The 26,609-nt window shown below is 38.2% G+C and overlaps 1 protein-coding gene across 1 annotated transcript in view; it reads left to right on the top strand.

The window, feature by feature from the left end:
- RNF38 (ring finger protein 38) overlaps positions 1–26,609 on the top strand; it is a 61,987-nt gene that overhangs the window by 30,654 nt on the left and 4,724 nt on the right. Inside the window, exons 2-8 of the mRNA XM_006886845.1 lie at positions 1,109–1,302; positions 7,902–8,115; positions 17,494–17,661; positions 21,018–21,188; positions 23,083–23,244; positions 24,317–24,423; positions 25,443–25,527. Of these exons, the coding sequence (XP_006886907.1) occupies positions 1,196–1,302; positions 7,902–8,115; positions 17,494–17,661; positions 21,018–21,188; positions 23,083–23,244; positions 24,317–24,423; positions 25,443–25,527 (1,014 nt within the window). The 5' untranslated portion in view covers positions 1,109–1,195. The remainder of the gene's footprint in view (positions 1–1,108; positions 1,303–7,901; positions 8,116–17,493; positions 17,662–21,017; positions 21,189–23,082; positions 23,245–24,316; positions 24,424–25,442; positions 25,528–26,609) is intronic.

The following is a 26,609-nucleotide window of genomic DNA, read 5'->3' as shown; positions in this document are numbered from 1 at the left end:
AAATTTTTTTTAAAAATAATTTTAATGAGCATTTACAGAGATTTTGGATTTCCATTCATTCATTGTTGCACTTTTCTCCCTGCCCAGCCCTCCTCCCTGGCCCCCGGTAGGGAATCTTTTTATAACCTCAGTTTCTTTTTTTTGTTCCATGGGTCAATTCAAGTGTTCTTCATCTGTCAGTGTCAGCCTCTGGGTAAGGTTTGGGTTTCTAGGAATTTTTCTGTTTCCTCTAGGCTTTCAGATTTATTGGTGTATAGCTTTTCATAATAATCCATTACTGATTTAATTTCAGCTAGTTCACTTGTGATGTCACATCTTTCATTTATTATTCAAGTTCTTGTGTCTTTTAAGTTTGCAAAAGGTTGTTTAATTGAACCTTTTGAAGAACTTGCACTTGTTTAATAGTTTTGTCTGCAAGTCTCCTTTTTCGTTTCCTATTGTTGTGGATTGCAGTTACGCATTGTGTATCCATTATATAGCTAGTAAGCAGTGGTACAATCCTTGAACATGTACGCATATGCCTCATGACAAACAGATCCAAGTTTTGAGTTACCTGCAATTCTTCTAAGAGTGTAAGGATTCACAAAGTACTATTTGTTACATCCTCATGAAAAACTGAAGATCTAGGTAATTTAAATATTTGTGGTTTTTAATGTTTTGTATTCATGTAGTCTTCATTAAGGAAAATAAATAGCCTAAGCACCAGAGAGAGATACACTCGTAGGAGAGTAGTAAGGTATAAAATGTGATTTTTATCACTTCCTGAGCTAGATTGCTGCCTCACTAAACTGGTGGGTGTATGCCATGAAATTTCTCAGGTAGATTGAAATGCTGAGTACTAAACAAAGGCTTATTATTGTTTTCTATATCTGCATGTGTTATTTGATTAATTTTGTGGTAATTTTTAAACAAACTTCCTTTTTCATTTGATATTATTTACTGTCAACTCCATTCTAGCATTTTTTTAGAAGCTGTTTAAATTGGGTTGCTAACATAACACATTTTGTTTTCCTCTTTTATGTTTCAGGGTTGATACATATCTAAAACTCTATCCATACTCAGAAATGTGAAATTCTTACTCGTTTGTTTGGTTTTGTTGCATTGACAGAGTGACGATAGCCCGAGTCCCAAGAGACAGCGCCTCTCTCATCCCGTCTTTGATTACACATCAGCGTCACCAGCTCCCTCTCCACCAATGCGACCATGGGAGATGACATCAAATAGGCAGCCCCCTTCGGTTCGACCAAGCCAACATCACTTCTCAGGGGAAAGATGCAACACACCTGCACGCAACAGAAGAAGGTTGGTTTGTTGATTACAACTGAAATTCCTTCCCTTGGTAGATTTGGAATTGTTTTATTATTTACTTGGGTATTTTAGCAGAAGAAACCATAAATGCTGGCAAGAAGAACATTACAAACTGTTTAGGATCTTGCACTAGGTTATAAAGGTTCATTTAGCTTATAAAAAACAGGTGGAAAAATTGGAAGAGGCTAAAGTGATTTACCTAAAATCCATTCATCTCTGCCATTTTAGAGGAATTTAGCCACAGGCAGTCTCCGGTTTACAAACTAGATCTGTTCTTGTGTCTTTAGTCATTAAGTCTTATTTCTAGGTAAGTTGAAATAGGTGCATTTGGTTTTTAGCCTAGCAAGAAGGGAGCTCTGGTGTCTTAGTGTAAGGAGCTGTGCTGCCTGCCAGTCCAAAGGGATGTGGTTCAGATCCACCAGCTGCTCCTCAGTAGAAAAATGGGCAGTCTCTTTTGTGATTTTACTGCCTCTGATAACCCACTGGAGGGTCAGCTGTGAGTCAGATCCTACTTGACAGCACACAGAAGTAGTGCGGGAAGGCAACTCTGGTGGTACAATGGTTAAAACATTCTAAAGCAAAAAAAAAATCAGCCTTTGAACCCATTGACTACTCTGTGGAAGAAAGATGAAGCCATCTCTTCTGTAAATGTTACAGCTTTGGAAACATGGGGCAGTTGTGTTCTTCACGGTCACTGTGCATTGGATTCAACTCTTTGGAAGTAGGTTTTTTGGATTTTTTTTTTTTTTAAGTGCAGGAAGAGGCTTCTTGATGCCTTTTCAGTGATTTTTAAAACTTGGAGCAAATGAAGGTGATTGGTATGTAGAGTGTAGAGTGTAGTTCAGTTTAAGAGTACGGGTAGATTTGCAGAAGTTGCCCTTGTTCTCATGTTGTAACATGGGGACTGTTTGTATGTTATGGTTTAAGATGTTTGCTTTGGTTTTTTTAAGCTGGTCTGTAATCCTTATTACTGGGAAATATGTTCTGTAGTACCCAACTCAAGGCAATATGAGATTCTAGAAATTAGTTTTACCTCTTCATACTGCTTTCCTACAACTTTTAAGGAATTTAGAAGGAATCTTCCTATGGCAACTGAGAACTTAATTGGGTTTCATGAAAAACAGATCTTTAGGTATGAATTTATATGAGCAATACCTTTTTTACTGCACTTTCTACCTTTTAATTATTAGCTGAGATCAGACATGTCTTACTGCAGGGAAACAGTGCATCCCTGGTACAGTTGTTTACATGTCTGAGGTATTAGATACTGAAATTTTGGTAGAATTACACTGCCAGTCATTTCTAACTCAGTGGTGATCCTTCATTATGTTTCCAAGACTGAATTTTTACAGGGGAAAATTACTTATTTCTGTTTTCCATGGGAACAGCTAGATTCAAACTGCTAACCTTTTGATTAGTGGTGCAATATGTAATAAACTCTGCTTACCAGAACATCTTAGAAATGTCATTTTGGTATTTTTTTTGTTGTTGTTTGTTTGTTTTTATGGAAAAGTAAAAGAAAAGATTCTTTCATTGTTTTACAAACACTCCCCTAGGTCCCCTCCACCATGCAGCCCTCGCTCTAGTCTCCTGTGATGACAGAAATACCCAGTTACATCTCTCTTTTAGACGGTTCTCTCCCTCCTCTGTTTCAGTGCAGTATACATTATTGAACCCATCTTACTCAGTCTCTCCCCAACCCCAAGGACAGTCCCATTCTACAACAGTGGCATCATGTAATATTTGTCCTTTTGTGACTGGGATATTTCACTCAGCATAATGTTCTCCAGAGTCAACCATTTTGAATAAATCATTTTGGTATTTGGAGCAAGGCACATAAGCCTGTTTCTGAACTATAATTTATTGAGACACTAAGACTTTACATTACCCTTTACCTTATTACCCAATTTTTAAAATTATTTTACATTTAAGTAAAATATCTAGCACTTAATGACAGTATGGTGAGATAGGTTTTTTTAGTTGGCGTTTGTAGTCTAAACACTTGATACACAGACCTTCTTTGTTGTTTTATGGTAAAATCTGTTATAAGTATTAATTTTTTTTTATTTTATTGTTTTGTGTATGTGTACCATCAAATTGGATCTGACTGGTTCAGGAGGAGATTGCCCCTCCTTCTCCAGCAGAGCATCTGGTGGATTCGAGCCACACACCTCTGGTGTTGCCGTGCAGCTTCTTACTACTAGGCCACCAGAACTCCCTTATGAGTATATTCTTAAGCAGTATAGTTTCTGTTTCTATTATAATTTAAATGTGATTTGGTTTTGATTCTGCTTGCATTGTGTTTTCAGTGAAGGAAATGTGGATAGGTATATAAACATTAATATACATCAGTATATTTCCTTACTGTATAGAGAGTCTAGAAGCATTGACACCCTAATACAGTGAACACACCTAGCACCCAGATCTTTATTTCTGAATACCATTCTACAGTTAAAGGAACTGGGAGTCTTTGGAGAACAGCCTGATTCCTGGGTTGGAGCAGATGATAAAACAAGGAGGGCATAGAGCACATATCACAGTGCTACTTACTTTAAAAGTGTTCAAAAAGAAAAAAAAAAATTTAAACGTGGTCAAAAAGAAGTGGTAAAGAACCCAAACTAGAAAGCACCAACGTTGGAATAATTTAAACCAGAAAATAAAAAACCTATTGTGGATTATAATCCACAGTATATCTTCTTTCTTATGGTTTTACTGATTACAAATAAAAAACTAAAGAAATAAATGGAAGGAGTTACAGCTGTTCTCTGCAGAAAAATTTCCATTTACTAATGTGAGAAAATCTGGGCTTTATGAGGACGAATGTGGTGTCAGGATTGGAGGTAGACTCATCAATAACCAACAGTATGCAGATGACACAGCCTTGCATTCTGAAACTTGCTGCAGAAGGTCAAGGACTGTAATCTTCAATATGGATTGAAGCTCAACATCAAGAAAACAAAGATTCTCACCACTGGGCCAATTGGCAGCACCACAATAGATGGAGAAGAGATTGGGTTTGTTAACAATTACCGCTTGCTCGGCTCCACAGTCAACACTCTTAATACCAACAGTCAGGAAATCAAAAGAGAAATTGCATTGGGAAAAATCTGTTAGGTATCTTTCCAAGGTACTGAAAAGGAACAATGTCAATCTAGAGACTAAGGTGCACCTGATCCAGGCCATAGTCTTCACAATTATTTGCTGTGCATCAGAGAGCTGCACAATGACTAAGGATCACAGAAGAAGAATCGATGCCTTTGAGTTGTGATGCTGGAGAAGAGTTGTGATCATACCATGGACCACCAAGAAAACAAATAGGTCTGTCTTAGAGAGGGTTAAGACAAGTTTCTCCTTGGAGGCTAGGATTTTGAAGCTCCATCTCAAATACTTTGGGCATGTGGCTAGAGCTCGGTCCTTGGAGAAGGACATCATGCTCAGAGTGGTGGAAGGATGTTGCAAAAGAGGAAGATCCCAGGTGAAATGGATTGATAGAGTAACTGGGGAAGTGGGGTTAGATGAGTTGGGAATCTGTGAGACTGGCTCAGGATAAGGCAGGCTTAAGAGCTACTGTACACGGTTACTATGGGCCACAGAACAACGGCACATAACAAAACAATGTGAGACAAGTGAGTGAAATAGAAATCACTGTTAGAACATCACTGTAGTGATTGCTGCTTCCACTCGTGGATATTAAAATTAGTGGAGAGATGTTAAAAAGAGGAGGATGTTCACAAAGTTTCCACGTGTCGTCCCCCCCCCCAAACATTATTACAAAGAGAAGAATAGTTAGTTGGGTCCTGGCAGATACCATTTCATCCAGGTTATTGAGAAGATAAGGAGACATGACAGCTAGATTCAGTATAGGATCTTGAATTGCAGTCTTTAAGAGAAGACAGGTGAAATCAAAAGAGAGTCTGTAGTTAATAATAATCAAGGATTATTTCTTAAATATGAAAATGCTCTATGGGTATGGAAGATAATAATATGAAGAGAGGCTACTTAAAGGTAAGTAGACGCTCTTACAATAAAATGATCTCAAAAGGAATTTTTTTTTAAAAAAAAACCTAAGATGGGTAGCTTCCCCCCCACCAGTAAAAATTTCATTAAATAAAGTATGTAGAGTTTGAAGGGAAAGTGTGAAAAAGATAAAGATACAGGAAGCAATTAATGGATTAAGAACTGAAGAAGGGGAGTACTATTGAGATACTAATCTGACAAAAAATTGTTGTTCTACAAATTAGAGAGCAAGGAATTAGAATAAACAGGTTTAGAGGTAGAGAGTCAGAAAAGTGAAGAGAGGTGGCTTGGCAGTGATAAATTGTTGAGGTGGTTGTGTGCCACTATTTTTGGAAATGGGACATTCATCCACCTTTGCCCAGTGTGGAGTATTAGCACAGCATATAATGTCATTTTACTAACTGAAACGTTGATGATTTTAATGCACCTGCTGCTTTCCAGGAGAAACATGAGCAGTCTCCTTCTATCAGTATCTACAGCCTCAGAAACCCACATGAAGGTTTGCTGTGAGTTGGAATCAGCTCAACAGTGTGGGCTTAATATTTCTAGAGGAGCCCTGGTGCTACCATGGTTAAAGAACTTAGATATGAACCAAAAAGTTGATCATTTGAACCCACCAACCATTCTTCAGGGAGAAAGCTCTGGCACAAAGATTGCTACCTTGGCAGCTTTGTGAGGCAGATTGGGTCGCTATGAGTTGGAACCAACTCACAGCTGGCGCTCCAGCAGGTTTTCAATTCAAGGCTGTAAATCGCATGAGGGGAGATTAATAGTCTTTGTCCTTAGGAGCTTCAGCAGCACAGCTCCCTGTGTTAGCTTTCTTTGATTGTTACTCTTCAAAACTGCTAATGCAATGAACTTTTGAAAAGCCAGTTGAGATAAATTGGGAAGTGTACAAAATTAGAAAAGAAACAAGGTCATTCTCAATTTTTGTACAAGTGGTTTGGTTTAGTAAGCAGATTCAAGTGGAAAATTCTAGATTCTTAGACCATGTATGTTTGCTCCATCTCTTACTCATTTCCATTCTGAACATTTACTCATTTCTTCCAATATTTATAGTTGTAAAAAAGTTATTTGACATGTTTTCTCATTATTTTGTGTTATTTTCTATTCTCATTCTAAAGTGCAATTTTGGATATCTGGAAACTATGTCTTATGTTTTGACTCTTGTTGATTGCCTTCATGTCGAGCACAGCTCATAGCAACCCTGTGAACAAAAGGCCTAAAGCCCCTCTACAACTATCGACACTTGCCAAAGTTCATAGAGTTTCTGGAGACATGTTATTCCTGCTTCCAAACCTGTCATAGAATGTTGTTGGTTGAGTCGCCTGAGATGGCATAGGGACCCTATGTACAGCAGCTCTGAACCCTGTCCTGTCCTGAGCCAGTTTCACTAATTCTGACACACCAGTCCCCATTGACCCAGTCACTATCAGTCCATCTCATTCGGGGTCTTCCTGTCCTGTGCTGCCATCCAAACTTCCGAGTATGATATCCTTCTCCAAGGACAAATCCCTCCAGGCCACGTGCCCATAGTAAGTGAGGTAGACCTTCAAAATCCTAGCCTCCAACAAGAGACTTGGTTTCACTCTCTCCAAGACAAAACTTTGTTTTCTTGGCAGTCCATGGTATGTTCAAGACTCTTCTCCAGCACCCCAGCTCATAGGCATTTATTATTCTTCTCTCATCCTTAGTCATTGTCCAACTCTCTGAAGCATAACAAGTAATTGAGAAGACCATGGCCTGGATTAGGCACACCTTTGTATCTAGACTGTCATTGTTGCTCTTCAGCACTCTGGAGAGGTCCATGACAGCAGATTTTCCCAATGCAATTTGTCTTTTGATTTCCTGACTGCTAGTGTTAAAAGAGTGTTGATTGTTAAGCTTCAATCTATATTGAAGACTACAGTCCTTAACCTTTTGCAGCATGTGCTTCAGGTCATCTTCCGTTTCAGCAAGCAAGGCTGTGTCAAGAGTCCATTAGGTATAATGAATATCAACAAGGTCTGCAGGTTAAAATGTTTTCTATTATGAAATTGTTGTTGTTGATTGCCTTGAAGTTGAGCACGACCATAAACAAAAGGCCTGAAGCCCTTCTACAACTATCAACATTTATCAAAGTTCATAGAGTTTCTGGAAGCATGTTGTTTATGAAGTGGAGAAGGGAATAAAATAATAGATTGAACTATATAAAGCTTCTGTTACTTGCAGGGTTTTGGTTTTGGGTGTAGCCCCCCCCCCCCCCCCATATAAAAAGGTGATTTAACCTGATTCAAAGTCCTCTATCCCAAAATAACAGTGACATTGGATAGTTAACTGGTTTTTTTTGTTTGGGTTTTTTTTTGTTTGTTTGTTTTGTTTTTGTTTTTGTTTTTGTTTTTCAGCTGAATACCAGGGGATTCTTTTGGGTTTTTTCAAACATATGCCTTAAATTTTTAGAACTGATGGTGGACCTTAGCAGTCATTTAATACTGAAGCTTACATTAGCAAATGTGGGTAGCAAAGAGATACAGTCCTGGAAGGTCACAACAGTAAACATTGTATTAACCTTCTGTTTGATATTTCTTATATTGCAGTCCTCCTGTCAGGCGCCAGAGAGGAAGAAGGGATCGACTGTCTCGACATAATTCCATTAGTCAAGATGAAAACTATCACCATCTCCCATATGCACAACAGCAAGCAATAGAGGAACCTCGAGCCTTCCACCCTCCGAATGTATCCCCCCGTTTGTTACACCCTGCTGCTCATCCACCACAGCAGAATGCAGTAATGGTTGACATACATGATCAGGTATAGTAACAAAATGCCTTGTAAAATCATATGCTAAAAGCAAGTAGTAGTTTATTGAAACTTGAGGGGACCAGTGGGGGAAAGAGGAGTGTGGCAGATTTCTTCATTTATTTATTTTTAGATGTAGTTTATTTTATATATGTATATTTGATATTTTAAAGAAAGTTTACAGAAAACTTAGATTTCCATTCATTCATTTGTTGCATTTTCCTCCCTGCCCTCGCCCAGTTCACTTTTCTCTTTAAAGAGATTTCTTTCATTGTATTCACTGCTAGATGTTATTCTTCTGTCAGATGGGGGTGGGAGGATTGTTGGTGTTGAGGGTTTTTTTAAAAGTACATAATGCTTGCCATGCTCAGCTTCCTGTGCTGCTTCCACTAGTTCTGCTCATTTCTGAGCTGCTCCAGGATGGCTGTGCTCTTCTCAGAGGACAACACATGCAGCCCCTTGCGTCCAAAAGACACACAGCATCCATTCCTTTCTCTGGTTCCTTCAGTCTAAGCTGATAGAGTTTCTTTGGTCTTGTGTTGGTTAAATCCATTTTCGGATTTGCTTTATATGATCATAGTCTCATAAAGTTGTAAATACAAGTGAAAAAATTTTTTTAATAAACCTTTGTGTTGAGAGCCGACCCAGTCCCGGCAGGAGGCCAGGACGTTGCCAGGCCCACTGTCATGTAGGCAGCCAGCCAACTGAGGTTGCAAGACATTGCCATTTCATGCCTCCTAGGCAGGATTCTGATTTAAAGGTGTTCAGTCATAATCCCACAGATGGTAGCTTTGTGCCCTATAGGCTTCTCAGCCAAGCACATATACCTAAATAGTCTTCCTAGTGTATAGGGAGTTGCATTGCTAACACAAACTTGGGCAGTGGCTCCACAGGAAAGACAGTCAGCTTGCAGGTGATTTACAGCCCCTGAAAACCCACTGGACAGTCAACGGTGAGTCATTTCCATCTCAGCCATGGGCAAATAGGAACATTATGTCAGAAGTTGAAAATAAATGAACTGGTAATAACGTAAAGAATAATACTGTATAAAAAATTGAAAAAAGTAGATACCTTTAAGTACCAAAGAAAGCCAGACTGGGGTCCTTTGATAAACCTGTGAAAGATGCTACATCTTGTGGCCTTGCTTAAAGTAGAAAGAAACACAGGGAAGATGACAAATCATAAAGACAAATATGCATACATATTCAGTTGTAAAATATAACTGCCTTATACCACAGATGGGTTCCTTTATAAAACAAATTTATTTCCCCAAAGTTTTGGAAACCAAAAATCCAAAGTGAGAGGTTCAAAATTTCTGTCAACTCTAGAGTGAAGGCTCTTGATGCTTCAACTTCTGCTTCCTGCTTCCTTGGAGATTGCTAGGTGTCTTGGTACCTATTTTATGCCTGTCTAGCATCTTTCTTTTGTTGTTGTTTGCCGTCTTATCGGATCAGACTGGCACAGGAGGAGATTCCCCTTCTTCCAGCAGAGCGTCTGGTGGATTCAGACAGCATGCTTTGGGATTGCAGTGCAGTTTTTTGCCACTAGGCCAACAGAGCTCCCTTTCTAGCATCTTTTGCTTGTTTGTTTAATCTCTTTTGTAGGAATGCATTGTATAACATTTATTTGTGCAATGTCTGATCCATGTGTTTCTGTGGTTCCATAATTGGGGAAAGGGTTCTTTTGTTTTTAAAGGGAAAGTATCCTCTGGTGGCATATAACAACAACAATAATTTTTTTAAAGACTCATTAGTGGTATGGTGTCTTACATGTTGGGCTGCTAACTGCAAGTTGTTAGTCAAATCTTTCAGTCTCCTGTAAAGATTTATAGCCCCTGGAACTTGATGAAGGGTCACTGTGAATTAGAATTAACTCAACAGTATTGGTTTGGTATAATAGTTTTAAATGCCTCAAACCCATATTCTTGTGGAATACTGGATAATTCTAAGTTACTGGTGGGATACAGGCAGGAGAGGCAGAGCACGTGGCTTTGGGTCTCTGATTTTTCAGAGCATACTTGACTCCCTCCTTACTTGATCACTCTGCTCCCGTAGCAACACTTTGATCCCTCTTCCAACAACAGCAGAGCATTAATTACTCAAGTGCAAGTTCAAATTCAAGCTGAAAAAAAAAACCCACCCTAAAACAAGACCATAATTACCAAACTACAACCCTGAGTATATTCCACCTAAATTTAGATACCATCTCAAGAATTGTTGTTAAGTGCTGTTAAGTCGAGTACAACTGATAGTGACACTGTGAACAACAGATCTCAACCCTGTCATTTCCTGTGTCAGCTTCACAATCTCTGACACATTTGAACCCATTGCTGAAGTCACTGTGTCAGTCCACCTGGTTGAGGGGCTTCCTTTTCTCCCCTTCCCTCCACTTTACCAAGCATAATGTCCAACTCCAAGGAATAGTCTCTCTTGGTGCCATGCCCAAAGTAAGGTACACCTCATCTATATATATGAAAACTTAACAATGAGTAAGGAAGGCTGAAGAAGAATTTCTGCCTTTGAATTATGTTGTCTATGAATATTGAATATGCTATGCACTGCTATAGTATGCAAATAAATACAAGCAAGTCTGTCTTGAGGAAACTGCACCGTGAATGCTTCTGATGATTGAGGATTATTGGGAAGGCTCCAACCTTGGATAAGGTCGTCATGTCTTGCTTGATACAGTAGAGTGATTGGTCTGAAGAGGAAGCCCTTCAAGGAGATGGATTGGCATGGTAGTTAGAACAATGAATTGATTTATGAGGTTGGCACAGGGCCAGGCAGTGCTTTGTTCCCATGTATATAGCACTACTGTGAATTGGGATGGATTCCTTAGCACCTAGTGATAACAAGAACATAATCCTGAACAATCTGGGCAGCACTGGTTTTCCACTTGTTATGATCCTGAAAAGCTTACAGTAATGACATCACTTCTGCTAGTCAGTCAAGAGGGTTTAGAAATAGACCACAAAACCCCAGAAACCAATATTTACAACATTTGAAATAAAGAGGACTCTGCAGATATGTATAGAAAGGGGAAACTCTAATAATTGTTGCTGGTACACTTGGATATCCATATGAAACTGGGTCCTTTCCCTTATGCCATTCACCTAAGTCCATTTTTGGTGAAAAATGTAAGCTGAGGACTGAATAACAGGACTTTAAAGAAAGTAATATAGAATCGCTTTATTATGTCCATAGAGAGGGGCTCTCTTAAATAAGATATTTTAAAAGTAACTAAATGGATAAAATTATTGATTAATTAATATAAAGGCCATTTATTCATTCATTGTACAAAACAGACACGAACTAACACTGATCACTTAATTTGCTTCCAAAGCAATTCTCAGGACTGGTGTGGTGGGGAAAATACTACTTAATAAATGGCTATAGGAAGAGCTGGGTATTTATTTCAGTAGATTTTAACTTTTTTGCTGCTTTGTATTATATGCAAATACAAAATTGAAGTTGAATCCTAAATCCACATGTGAAAGTTATTAACAAGAGAAGCTGTCTTCTTAAGATAAGCATGCATAAAGCATTAATAAACACTGACAACACTGGATTTCAGTTTTTCTATTTATGCAAAAGCTCTATTTAAAAAATTAAAAAACATACAACAGTCTGGAAGAAAGTATTTGCAATCCTATATCTAAGTACTAAGATACAGAATATAAAAGTACTCAAAAAATATATATATTTTAAATGGGAAAAAGTTTAAATAGGCACTTTACACTCATAAAAATAAATCATTTGTTATCTGGAAAATCTGCATTAAAATCACCATGAGAATATGTCCACCACAGAGGATACAATGTAAAAGACCAGCAGTTTTAATTCTATTTCTGGTAGTATGAAATGATTCATTCACTTTAGAAATCTGTTGGACATTTTATCATAATATATCTAATAACCATTTGTTCTAGCAGTGTCATTTTACACAAGAAAAATGGGTACATTTGTTTCCTCCCCCTCATGATTGTTCGTAGCAACTTAGTGGCCAAAAATTTGAATTCACAGGTGCTTATCCACTGAGAAACAGATCAACAGATTGTGATATATTAAAATAATGGACTACTACTTGAAACAAAAGAACAAGCTACTGTTGCTACATGGGAAAATATCATTTAATTCCAAAACAGTAAATTCCTGTTAAACCAGACACTAAAGAATACATACATACTGTGTATGATTTTGTTTGTATACTCTTTAAGAACAGGTAACTTCATCTATGATGCTTTAGGACTCTGGTGCCATAGTGCATAGAAAGTTGTACTGTTTAAAGTTTGTTGTATTTTAGTGTCATCGAGTTGAGTACAACTCATAGCAACCCTGTGAACAACAGAGCTGAATCATGTCCTGTCCTGCACCATCCTTAACATCCCTGATATACTTGATCTCATTGCAGTAGCCACAGTTTCTGTCCATCTTGCTGAGGGGCTTCCCATAGAATCTTTTTAAGTATTGGATTTGGAGACCGCAATTTTATTTTCTGTTCTTTTAGCTTAAGAAATGTCAGGGCTGTTCTCTTGGTTTTCTAACTCCAGGTCTGCATTTTGTTGTATAATACTGTACTTTGTCTTCTAGAGATGCCTGCTGGAAATCTTTGTTCAGTTCTTAAACATTCTTCTTTTTGTTACTCCAGTTTTGTAATGACCTTTTAGTACTCCAGTCTTCTGCTAGGCTGGCGGATACATTGTACCTGTTTGCTTTCTATTTCTCATGCATGCATGTTTTAAGATATTTGTGTGCTTGCTTGTTTTATAGTTTGCTTTAATGAGTACAGTACTAGTCTGTCAGCTATACTAGGATGACTACCAGATTGCTAATTGTAATACATTTAACTTATGACTGTCCATTCATTTCAGATTGACCTTCTTTTGACTTAATTCAAACAGTGTTCATTATTTATCCATTCTTTTCCTGCTTTCCCTTCCACACTGCACTTCTCTCCTCCTTCCCCTCCTATTTTTATAATTGTGGCCTTATATAGTGTTTGTCCTTTTGTGAATGAGTTCTTTTACTCAGCATAATGTCCTGATCTCATCCATGATACATAGTGTTTCACGAGTTCAGTGTCTTTCATTGCTGCATAATACTCCATTGTAAAAGTACCAGTTTCTTTGTTCCTTCATCTGTTGATGGCACTTCCTCTGTTTCCATCTCTTTGCTGTTGTGTATAAATAAATGCCACAGGTAATATGGACATGCATACATCTCTTTTGTGTCACAGCTCTAATTTCTTTATGATATATTCTCAGTCTTCCAATAGCTGAATCAAAGGTTACTTCTGTTTTCAACTTTTTGAGGAAATGCCATGCTGCTTTCTGTACTAGTTGTACTATCTTAGATGTCCACCATTGTTGCCTGAGTAGTCCAGTCTCTGCATCCTCACCAACATTGGTGGGTTGGTGTCCTGTTGGGGTAAAATGATAGCTCATCGTCATTTTTATTTGAATCTCTACTAGCTAGTGATCTTGAGCATTTCTTTCTGTGTTTGTTCACCGTCTGAATATCATCTTTTGTGAAAAAATCATTTTCTTCTGCCAATTTTTGTAACAAAACACAACTACAAGGAACAAAAAGATCTAGATAAATGGAAGGCTATACCATGTTCTTAAGTAATATTGTAAAAATGACAGTTCTAACAAAAGCAGTCTGTAAATTCAGTGCAATCCCAATACAGAAACCAATGCCATTTTTCAAGAAGATGAAATCAGATTGACTACATCTATAGAAAAAGCCAGTAAGCATTCAGTACAAGGATAGGGATTAGCAGTGAAACATCGATTACTCATGTGCAAGTTCACATTGAAGTTAAGGAAAAATTTAAAAGTCCATGAGAACCAGAAAAATTACCTTGAGTCCGAATTTATCTAGCCCAGACCAGACTCAGCACCCAGACTCAGCGGTTGAGTCTATCTCAACTGAATTTTGAAATCCTCTCAAGAATAGGTTTGATGTACATTTTGATCAATAAATTTGAGTACTAATAGAGAGCAGTTGGCCGAGTGGACAGAAAGCAGTGCTACCAAGCCAAAGATGGGTTACTTTTAATCTGCCGCCCTCAGGCCTGTCTTTCATTCCTCTAGGTCGTATAGCCCTGATGTGTCCATTTACCATACAGTGGTAACTTGTGGTTGCTGTGAGGCTGAACACTTGTGACACTGATGTGTCAAATGAGATAATGGTTGGTTACCCAAGGCGGACAGTGTGGGCTGGAGCTCCCCGATTAAAACAAGCTTGGAAGCAGGAGTGGCATCTACCTCCATAATAGTTTGCCTCCAGAAACCCTATGAACCTGGAGAGAGGATGAAAGACACACAAGCATTGAGGACTCTCCTTCATAGGATCGCTGAGTTGTCTGCGACTCGACGGTACTTAACAACAACGATAGAAGACCATATGAGTTGTAGGATGACTTTTTTTACACAGGGAAGACTTTTTCTGATGTATGTGAATCAGTATTACCTGACAGCAATGAGTTTTAGATTTACCATCCGTTTAATTATAGGACAATTCTACATTTCTTTAACCTATTACAAAAAAAATAAATAAATTTACAATTATGAAAACATTTCACCATTAAAAGACTAGTTTGGTAACAATTCAGAATAATGGTTCTTTTGGCAAGAGAGTTTGAGGCACAATCATGAAGTCATTTTGACCATGACAAAGTTCACAGAGGTTTCAGCAGTATTCTTTTGGTTTTCCTGTTATAGTTACATGAGCATTCACATAATTGTGGTATCAATATTCACATACTTTGTATATAATTCATGTTGGTTTTGTTATGTGTCGTTGAGTCATGACCCTATGTACAGCAGCCCTAAACCCTGCTCTATGCTGTGCCAGTCTTATCCTACCCCCGTTATCCCAGTCACTGAATCAATCCATCTCATCGAGGATCTTCCTCTCTTGAACTGTCCCTCCACCCTCCCAAGGATGGGTCCCTCCTTGAAACATGTCCAGAATATGTCAGACAAAGCTTCAGAATCCTTGCCTCCAAGGAGCAGCCTGGTTTAACCCTCTTGAGGATGAGTTCGTTCTCTTAGCAGTCTATGGTATATTTTACACTCTGCTCCAACACTACAGCTCTTCTATCATCCCTAATCATTGTCCAGCTCTCTGATGCAGAGCAAGTGATTGCAAAGACCATGGCTTGTATCAGGCACACCTTAGTCTCCAGACTGTCATCATTGCTCTTTAGTAGAAAGGTGTTTTGGGTGTTTTTTTTTTTAACCCAGGAAATCAGAAACTGCCATGTTTTATTAATTCCAAATGTACACTGTTTATACTTTAACATCTCCCAATGTCTTTGTTTCTTAACCTTAGTGTCAGCCAAAAAAAAAAAAAATTGTAAGTTGTCATTGTTTACACATCTATTTCAAGCCTATAGCACTCAGTTGATGGGAGCTTAAATCCTGAGGATACTTTACTCCCCAAAATGAAACTTGATGAGGGAGTATGCAAGGAAATAAATTGGCATTATTTTCCTTGCAAGAGTACAACTCAAGTCATTGCCATTGAGTTGATTTTGACTGATTAAGACTCATCTCAATAGGAGATTGCCCATCTTTTTATTGTGTAAGTAGACAAGTCATGTAATTATAGATCTGGCTTAAAGATCAGCGCAAATGGCCTTTTGGTTATTTTATAGATTCTTTTAAGAAAAACTACATCACTACCCTCATGATGAATGAAACCTTTTGTGTGGGAAAAAGTGACAGCTCTCCAAAAAGAAAGATGTGTCTGGACATGTTACATATTTCTTTTTTTCTCTAGTGTTAGGTAATCTCAACTAGTGTTTTCAATATATTTCCAGAAGACGTTTCTAAATTATAAAGTGTTTTTCTTTTGTAATATATGAAATAATGTATCTCAAATTTGGAAAAATAGCAAAATTATCAACTGTAGATGTTAACTTACTCGTCATATTCAGTGTACATTTCCAGTAAAGTCAGAAACTAAGATCAATACCTTTGAGCATAATTTTTCAATTTGAATCAGAACCATTAAATTATTCAACTTAAAACCAGCTTACCAAAGAGTTCTATTCTGACATTGCATCTATTGAGACCCTACGAAATAACTTTGAGGAATAGATACAGTAGATATTTGAGAAGTATGATTGTATAACTTTTATGATTAAAAGACACTGAAATATTGCACTTGTATTACATTAAAATACATATGATCATGAATGACTAATTTGTGATTATGGTAATCTATTTTAAAATAAAAGTAAGGATATGTGTTCAGCAATGCTTTTTTTTAATGTGTTAGTATTGGCAAAAATGTGAAAACAGCTTGAATGTCCATGGGAATATGAAGTATACATGGATCATCTGGCTAGTATCAAAAAGAATGAGCCTTTAATTCCCTTTTAACAGAAAGAGAAAAGATGGCTATAGAAAGCTGAAGAGTAATATCCTCTTATTTTTTTTTAACATGGTAACAGCCAAATATACGCCGCCTAGTATATGTCTGTATGCTCCCCAGGATTGGCCTCTTTTGCTTCAGCGTAGGTAGGATGGAAGTAAGACTTGAACAGGAGAGATGATGATTACCTTTTAATTCACCTTTCCTAGTTGAAACTGCTGCAGCCTGGGCTTTGTAAGTCATTGAGGAAAGCGTATACCTCTAGTTTGGGGGGGTATCATACCCTCTTTTAGTCTGTGGGTGATGCAAACTGGTAAGGGTTGACTACTAAATGAAAAAATGGCAGTTCAGTTCCATCCAGAGGAACTTTGGAAGGAAAGCGCGGTGATCTGCTTCTACGGATCACAGGTGTTGAAGATCCTGTTAGCGCACAGTCCGCTCTGACACACATGGGGCCCCCTTGATTCATAATTGGCTCAGTAGTAGCTACTTTGTTGTGGTAAAATACACACGATATAAAATTTGCCACTTCTTTTTAATGTGCAGTTAATTCCATGACATTGATTACATTCACCATATTGTGCCATGAACATCAGTGTTTCCAAAAACTTCATAACCCTGTGCAGAAACTATATATTAAGGAACAACTCTTCATGTCACACATACACCCTGCCCCCAGCCCTGCATTGATAACCACTGATCTACTTTCTATGAATTTGTCTATTCTAGATATTATCATGCCTCAGTGGGATCATAAAATACTTCTTTTTTTGTTTGTCTGACTTAGTATTTTCCGATTCCTCTGTGTTACAGCATGTATCACAATTTCATTATCGCTAAATAATGCCATTGTATATATACACCATATTTTGTTTATCTGTTGATGGATATTTGTGTCTACTTTTAAGTTATAAATAATACTTTTATAAACATTAGCACATAAACCTAAATGTTGATTTTTAATAGTGTTGTTAAAACAACTAAGAGTTGTGTGTTTTCCTGCTAGCTCCATCAGGGCACAGTCCCTGTTTCTTACACAGTGACGACAGTGGCACCACATGGGATTCCCCTCTGCACAGGCCAACACATCCCTGCTTGCAGTGCTCAGCAGGTCCCAGGATGCTCTGTGGTTTTCAGTGGACAGCACCTCCCTGTCTGCAGCGTGCCTCCTCCAGTAAGTCTGTGGCTTTGTTCTCCCAAAATCTTATGATGAATGTATTTTATAATTGAAATTTGAAAATCTATTCAGAATGACTGGACTGACTGCATATCTTATATACAAGTATCATTTCTTAAGAAACTTTTTATAGCTTCGGTTCCAAGTTAAATACACAGACACACACTCTAGTTACAACAGAAATTTTAGTAGCATAGTATATATAGTAATCATTCTTAATAGGTGGTATAAACTGTCAATGTGAACCCAGAAGTTAGCATTTCTAGTCCATCTTGCGAGCCTTAGCAGAAAGGCCCGACGACTTCTGGAAAGTCAGTCATTGAAAGCCTTGTGACACTGACACACTTCGAGCGGCCAGGAGTTGGTGTTGACAGCAGCTTGTTCTTTTATATTTTTCAAATTAAGTATTTTAATATCAGACCGTGATGCCTCATATTGACTGCGTACTAATAAAGCCTAGTTAAGAGTGCCTTGGCATAGTGACATAGATACTGGATTTCTTAGAGACCTTGCCACTTGTTACTAGAAACCTTAACCACTGCTGTTTCTCTTCATTGCCAGCCAGTCAAAACTGAATCCTAGCTTACTGTGTATTGGGTTCCCGAGGCTATAGGTGGAACCGTTTTTCTCTTTTATAGTTGGTGGTGGATTCACACTGCCAGAGAGCTCTGGTATTTAGGTTAGCAGTGTAGTGTCCTACAGTTTGTGCCACCAGTAATAACATTGTCAGCACCCAATAGGCTTAAATGAGCATAATTATAATTAGTGCTTTGTCTGATATAGCTTACTGTTGGAAATCTGTGACAAAATTTTTCTGGATAATGTACCTGAAAATTCACATGACTTTCCTGAGATTTTGGAGATAATTACTTCTGCTTCTTTCTGCCTCTGAAGCTTGGTCCAGCTCCCCAACTTCACAAATACATTTCAGTAGGTTTAAATTAATGTCATTAAAATAGAACACTTGGCTAAGCTTAATGTAATCCTCATATTTTCTGGAGAACCCAATAAACCAGATTCAACACATGAAAATGCTGGTAACAGTATAGTTGATTTATTTAATCACGCTTGGTTTCTCATTAGAACATCATAGAGCCCTTGTGCTGAAGTTACCAACTGGAAATAATTAACAAGTCATAAGGCTGTTGTGGGTGGGCTCTTATATAGACACAAACATCTTAGAAATAAAAAAAACATTCTGTGAGATTGACAAGAATGTTGTTGTTGTTTGATGCCATCGTCGTAGACGACTCATAGCGACCCTATGAATGAACGGCCTGAGCTCTGTTCGTACATATAGACTTTCCAGAGGCAGGCCATTTCGGAAGTGGATGCTGCTCCTGCTTCCAGGCTTGATTTAGTCGGGAAGCTTCAGCCAACACTGTCCACCGTGGGTACCCGTTACACGATTGGCACATCACTGTCACAGTCTTCAGCATCACAACAACCACGAGTTACCTCTGTACAGCAACACACAGACCAGTGCTATACCACCTAGAAGAATGTTTGACAGGAAGACAATTTGAACCTGGCCGATGCCCACAGAGGAAAATCGCCCACTTTCGGCTTGGTAGCATAGCTTCCTTTCTACTAGGCCAATGTAGCTCTCTCGGTCATCATCATTGTTATTGTTGTTTGATGCTGTCGAGTCGTAGACGACTCATAGCGACCCTGTGAACGAACGGCCTGAGCTCTGTTCGTACATATAGAGTTTCCGTAAGCAAGCCATTTTGGAAGTGGATGCCGCTCCTGCTTCCAGGCTTGATTTAGTCGGGAAGCTCCAGCTAACACTGTCCACCGTGGGTACCCGTTACACGATTGGCACATCACTTGACAAGGATACTTTCTTTAAATAGTTATATATGCTACATCTTTAAGCTAAGAGATAGTCCTCTTCCCCCCCCCCCCACCTCATGATTGTTAAAAGGAGTTCTGGTGGCCTAGTGATAAGGAACTGTGCTACCAGCACAAAGGCACATGGTTCGAATACACCAGCTTGTCCCTACCCATGCGACTTATTGCCTCTGCAGACTCTGGAGGGTCTGCACGTAACTGACTCACAAAGACCTAAGTAAAAGTTAATGTATTTTGGCTGGTTTGTAAGAACTGTAAAATACAAATGCTGTTGTTTGCCATCAAATCACTTCCAAGTCATAGTAGTTAAAGTGCAACAGAATAAAATATTGCCTGGTTTTGTAGTATCTCCGTTATCGAGTGCTACTGTAACAGAAACACCACAGGTGAATGACTTTAATATAGAAGTGTATTCTTTCAGTCTTTAGGAGACTGGAAGTTCAAATTCAGTTCCAGGTAATGGTTTTCTTTCTCTTGGCTCTGAGGAAAAGTCCTTGTTTCCTTTAACTTGCTGTACGTATGACTTTCCTTGGAGATTGTCATATACCTTGGCACCAGTCTTCCCCCGGGTCTAAAAGATTAACACAGGGAGCATGGATCTCAGGGATGCACTCTGCTCCCAGCTCTTGGAATAGCCAAGGCCCTTTCTCTTTTTTATTTTCTTGTAAGAGAGAAAAAGATGCCAGCCAAATCCTAGGAAAACTCTTAGATCAGGGCTGTGACCTAAATAAGGGTGTTGCATCCCACCCAAATCTCCTTTCACATGGTTATCTGGACATCATGGGAATGACTACTTCATTGCATAATTGCTAAAGCACTGGGAGTCAAGAGCCTGACAAGTTTTGACACATTTTGGGGGAGCACACACAATTGTCCATGCAGGTTTATTTCACTGAGGGTCCCATAGCCCCTCATTGACCTTTGGCTTCACTAAAGATGGTATCCTCTTGGTTCTTGATTCCTCCTGCTAATCTCTTGACATGGTTCTGTTACAGTGACTGATTTTCGGAAGGAGGTAGCTGGGCGGTTTTCCCTAGGTTCAGTCTTGAAGCTTTGCTGAAACTTGTCCATCATGGTGACCTTGATACTATTTGAAATAATAGCTTCCTGCCTTATGGTAACATACAAGCCTCCACATCACAACAAACTGATAACTGGTAGATTTACCAATCACCACCGTTTGAATTGTAATAAACATAAAGAGGTAGTTCATTCTTAGTTTATTGAAGCCCTGGTAGCATAGTGCAAACTGTGCTAGCCTATGGTTGATGGTTTTAGTCCACCAGATGCTCCTCAGGAGAAAAATGATTGATTTTTTACTGTCAAGATTTCAGCCTTGAAACCTGACTGGGGGTGGGGGGGCTGTGAGTTGTAATCAACTTGGTGGCAGGGAATTTGTTTTTTGTTTAAAGTTATTAAAGATCATTGTGTGTCTCTTTTTTTTTTTCTTTTTATTTGTATGTTCTGATCATTTTAACAAAAGCTGATTTCTCTTACAGATGCTTCAGGCATGTTCTGTTCAGCACTTGCCAGTACCATATGCTGCATTCCCACCCCTTATTTCTAGTGACCCATTTCTGTTACATCCTCCTCACCTTTCTCCACATCATCCTCCTCATTTGCCACCACCAGGCCAGTTCGTCCCTTTCCAAACACAGCAGTCACGCTCGGTGGGTACCTTTATTCTTACATCTTTAATTATTCCCAAAATGTTTAGACCAAAATGTCAGGTTAATTTAGAAATACGTTGGTACCATTTAATCACTGACTATAGGTTCTAAAGGAATTTCTAGGCATACAAATTAGTGTAGACATACTTGTTATTGTTGTTATGTGCCGTCAAGTCGTTTGCGACTCATAGCGACCCTATGTACAACAGCCCTAAACCGTGCTCTATCCTGTGCCAATCTCATTGCCTCTGACACACCCATCCCGATTACCCCAGTCACTGAATCAATCCACCTCAGAGGGTCTTCCCCTCCTGCGCTGTCCCTCTACCCAGCATGATGTCCCTCTCCAAAGACCTGTCTCTCCTTACAACATGTCCAAAGTATGTCAGACGAAGCCCCAGAATCCTTGCCTCCAAGGAGCAGCCTGGTTTAATCCTCTCTACGATGAATCTGTTTGTTAGATTATATTTAAATTAAAATTTTTTCTAGTTATTTTATATATTCATTGTCTAATTTAAATGCTGTGCTTCACCATAGCTGCAATCCTGAAAAAGGAAGGAAATTTGCAGCTAAATTTTAATTCCATTGTACTGATATTTCCTTTTGTATTTCTAAACTTCAAAGTGAAAATACTATAAAATAATTATTTGTTACAATACTCTTAATCACTAAAGTATGTTTACCCATCTCCCACCCCCAGCTACACAGTGGGTAAGAGAATTTTAGTCTTGGTGCTACTAATTCTTTTCCTAGCCTTTAGCCTTTTTTGTCATTTCTGATAGATGGGTCTAGACTTGTTTTTATGTGATATTCTTAAGAAAATAGGTGAGATAGTCTAGCATCACAATTCTCTTATGGGCCTAGAGGATAGCGGAGAAGCATACTACTTTCAGGAAGAGGGGTAAGTGGAAGAAGCAGGACAATATGAAGGTCCAGTTGCTGTCTGTGTAGACCAGGTTTGGCATTTGAGCCAATGGATTTTATGATTCTTAAAAGGAACAGAAGAGACAATATGAAAATTGTTTTAAAAGTGCAAAATGTATACACAGATATACATACCATCGTTAATAGTAATAGACCCCCCAAAAAAAATAAAAACAATACAGATTTTCATCAACTGATAGTTGGTAAGCAAAAGTTATTTTATCCATATAGTGGGTTATTCAGTTTTAATAAAAAACTTAGTAATAATACAGTCACAACATAAAAACACTTAAAACACTGCCCTAAGTTAAACTAGTTAGTCAAAAGAGGCTACCTAGTCTATCAATCCATTTTTCTGAAATACTAAGAATGGAAAAATCTGTTTTATAGTATAAACATGTTAATTGGTTTTATAGGTGACAGTTCTGAGATGCAGATTAAGTAATTTCTCTAAAAGTCATCATATGGCTGATTAGTTAAAGCACCTGGATTTTGTCTAATACCAAAGCCCATATTATTTCTGCTACAGCAAATGGTGCTTTCTCTGTCTTATCCCTTACAGATCTTGTTCTGATTTATGCATATTATACTTCATGCTTCTGGTAATTAATGCATCTAAAAATCTTCTGTGTAAGTCAAAGTACCATGAATAAAAACTAATTGCAATGTACATATAGTTGAATGTCTCTTAAAATGAGAAAAGCTTCAAATATTAAAAGAAATAATATTTTAAATGGAAATATTTAATAACATGTTTTAGAAACTATTATTGAAATTAAACATAGAAAGACTTTGCTCTTGTCACTGTGTCCACACATAGTATTTTAGATTCACATGAATGTCAAGAAATGCATGATCTTAAAGCTGGTTTTGGAGTTGTTGAAGTTCTTGTTTTGTTATTATATAAAGTATGGTCTCTTGGAATACTGGCAGTACGTCAGTTTGTGCTTGTTTGTTTTTTAACCCTTAGCCTCTACAGAGGATAGAAAACGAAGTAGAACTCTTAGGAGAACATCTTCCAGTTGGAGGTTTCACTTACTCCCCCTCCGCCCACCCTCCAACGTTACCTCCATCAGCTCCTTTGCAGTTCTTAGCACATGATCCTTTGCACCAGGAGGTGTCCTTTGGAGTAGTAAGTTTTTTAATGTTTTATTGATTGCTTTGATAACTAACTTATTTTGGGTTTTGTTTCCATATGACTCAGTATTTTGAGTTTTTGGTTTTTAGTGTGTTGAGGATTTTAGATATTTTAGAGATTATTCAGTGTGTGTTTAAACTGGCTGTCACATCCATGCTGCTAGTATATAAACAGTGAACAACTTTGTAGGTTTTTGTTTGTTTTGGATTTTTTTTTTAATTTAAATTTACTATTAATTTCAGTAAAAATTGTTTTGGGTTTGTTTTTTTTTTTAAATTTAAATTTACTATTAATTTCAGTAAAAATTTACAGAGACTTTGGATTTCCATTCATTCATTGTTGCACTTTTCTCCCCTGCTAACCCTCTCCCTTAGTACACTATCCTCGTGGAAAAGTAAAAGAAAAATTCTTTCATTGTTTTACAATCCCTCCCCCCAGGTCCACTCCACTATACAGCCTTCGCTCTGGACTCCTGTCATGACAAAAATATCTAATCACATATCCCTTTTAAACAGTTTTCTCCCTCATCTGTTTCAATGCAGTATACATTGTTGAACCCATCTTTCTCAGTCTCTTCCCCCACCCCAAGGTCAGTCCTGTTTTACAACAGTGGAACCAGTGGTATTTGTCCTTTTGTGACTGAGATACCTCACTCAGCATAATGTTCTCCAGAGTCACCCATTTTGATGATTGCATGAGTTCCTTGTTTTTCAATGCAGCGTAGTATTCCATTGTGTGAATGTACCACAGCTTCTCTATCCATTCATTTGTTGATGGGCACTTAGGTTGTTTCCAACTCCTTGCTATTGTGAACAAAGCTGCAATAAACATGGGTGTGCATCTATCTGCTTGGGTGGCAGTTACGGTCTCTTTGGGATATATTCCCAGTAGTAGAATTGCTGGGTCAAATGGTACCTCTATTTGCAACTTTTTGAGAAAGCGCCATACCGCCTTCCACAGTGGTTGCACCAAACTTTGTAGGTTTTAAAGAACAAGAGATTTTATTGGACATGTTAATTAATTTTAAGAGTAAAATTAAATCATTTTAATATTTTCCCTCCTACAGCCTTATCCTCCATTTATGCCCCGGAGGCTCACAGGACGTAGTAGATACAGATCCCAGCAGCCAATACCACCTCCCCCTTACCATCCCAGCCTGCTCCCATATGTGCTGTAAGTATTGCGATTTTAATGAGTTCTGATATGGGGCACATGTGAGATCTTCATTGCTTTATTTATGTCTTCTGTGGGTGTTTGAGGTATTTTTGTTTAAATTCTTATTAGAGGGTTGGGAGAGACCATTAAAGGTAAAAGAAGTAGAAGAACAAAGAAATTGGAGACGTGTATAATGAAGAAATTTGTGAATCAAGATACATGGTTTACAAATCAGGGAATAGTAAGATAATATTAAAGATTTTGCTTCTTTCACAACTGATAGTACTTTTTACGTCTCAACCTTAGCCAGCTTTGAGACGATTGCTTCACTTGGGAAAAAGTGAAGTTGTTTCTTTGTCTTAGAGCTCACTTTTTATAATGACTTTTGTCTGTGTCAGAAACAGCTGTGGGTTAAACATGGTAAACTCATCATCATTGTGTCAGAACCAGTTCATAGCCGATTCTCCATGGGCTTTCCGAGGCAGTCACTGAGAAGGGAGGGCCCATCGTTCTTCCTCGGAACAGATATGGTGTATAGCCTTTTGATTCAGTTAGCAAGTGCTACTCCATACAGACTATGCCAGCAGAGGTTGGTGGCTTGGACCTCAAACCACTTTGTGTTTAAACATGATGATTTTTTACTTTTTTATTCCATCTAAGGGCCTCAAGAAACAGTCCAAGGAGGATTTATTAGTCTCATGACTGTGGAGAATATTGTTGGTTTTTTTAATAGTTTCAACTCTATAGTCATCATGTTCACATACTAGCAGACAAAATTGAAAATGGATCCATCGGCCTACATGCTTCCTTCCAAAGATACATCCTAGAAGTTGGCACGTATCATTTCTGCTACCATACTATTGGTCAGAAGGCAGGGAAATCTAATCTTTATATTAGGTGCTGTACTCTATCTCGTTGATTAGCAATTGTGCTTTTTATTGCAAGTCTTAAAAATCACATAGCATATGTCCTCCAACTTTTTTCTTAAAATGTCTTGTTTGAAGTAATCAATGCCAGTATTTGTGTGTTCACCACAGATCAATGCTTCCAGTGCCACCTGCAGTAGGCCCAACTTTTAGCTTTGAATTGGATGTGGAAGATGGAGAAGTTGAAAATTATGAGGTTAGTAGGTTAACTGAATTAGTTTGGGGAGTTATGTACGTAATAATTAATCTCTTACTCATCTGACTTATACATGTTAAACATTGGTTAGGCAGATACTTTGTGCATTTTAAGATACAAATCAGTCAGTCAGTTATTGCCATCAAGTCTGAACCAGCTCATAACCAGCTCATTGTTGCCTCTTCAGTGGGTTTTCAGAGGCTGTAAATTGCAAAAGAACTAAGAGATGTGTCTTGAAAAGTGCAGCCAGAATGCTCCTTGGAAACAAGGGTGATGAAGCTTTGTCTCACCTACTTTGGGCATGTTGCTAGAAGAAGGTATTTATTGGAAAGAGACATTGTCCTTGGAAAGATCAGCAAAATAGAGGCAGCCCCTCAACCAGATAGATTGACACAGTGACTACTGCAGTGGGCTCAAGTATGTCAGAGGGGATGAGGATGGCACAAGATAGAGGAGAGTTCCAGTCTGTTGTTCTGGAGTCACTGAGAGTTATCCGTGACCCACTGCAACTTCCTACAAACAATGAACCACTAGCAGTCACATAAGATACAGCTGTGTAATTAAAATACGATTTTAAGTAATGAGATTATGTTTGGCCTCCATAACGGTTGGGTACCATACACCCATGATAACAAGCACCATAACAGCCAAGAGTTGCATGCAAGTCCTGTACAACAGTGCTGGTGAGAAAAAGTGAATTGTGCTTGGATATTCTGAATAATGTGGTGGAAGCTGTCATGTTTGAATCTTGAAGATTGGGGAGGTATTTTATTGCATAAGATTGAGTCAGGGAAGTGCTTGTCATTGTTGAGGAACAATGCATAAAATTGTTGGTGGAAGTGAAAAGGAGAGGATGAATACTTACTTGAAAAGCTCAACCAATTTTCCCTTTCAGTTTGAATATTGTGAGGGGAGCAAGTATTAGATCGTTTTGTGCTGATAACATCAGTTCACTACCTTTCAGTCATAACTCTGCTAGTAGTTTGAAGGCATAGAAGAGAATGATAAGAAGGCGGTAACAGAGAAACCTATTTAGATTTTTAGATCTGTTAATAAGCCAGGCAGTAAATTATAAAAGTGTA

This window comes from Elephantulus edwardii, unplaced genomic scaffold (assembly GCF_000299155.1).
Source record: "Elephantulus edwardii isolate Elephantulus edwardi_28Jun2011 unplaced genomic scaffold, EleEdw1.0 scaffold00052, whole genome shotgun sequence".
Lineage (NCBI taxonomy): Eukaryota > Metazoa > Chordata > Mammalia > Macroscelidea > Macroscelididae > Elephantulus > Elephantulus edwardii.
The sequence above is the reverse complement of the archived record's forward strand: the minus strand, read 5'-3'. Positions and strand labels throughout refer to the sequence as shown.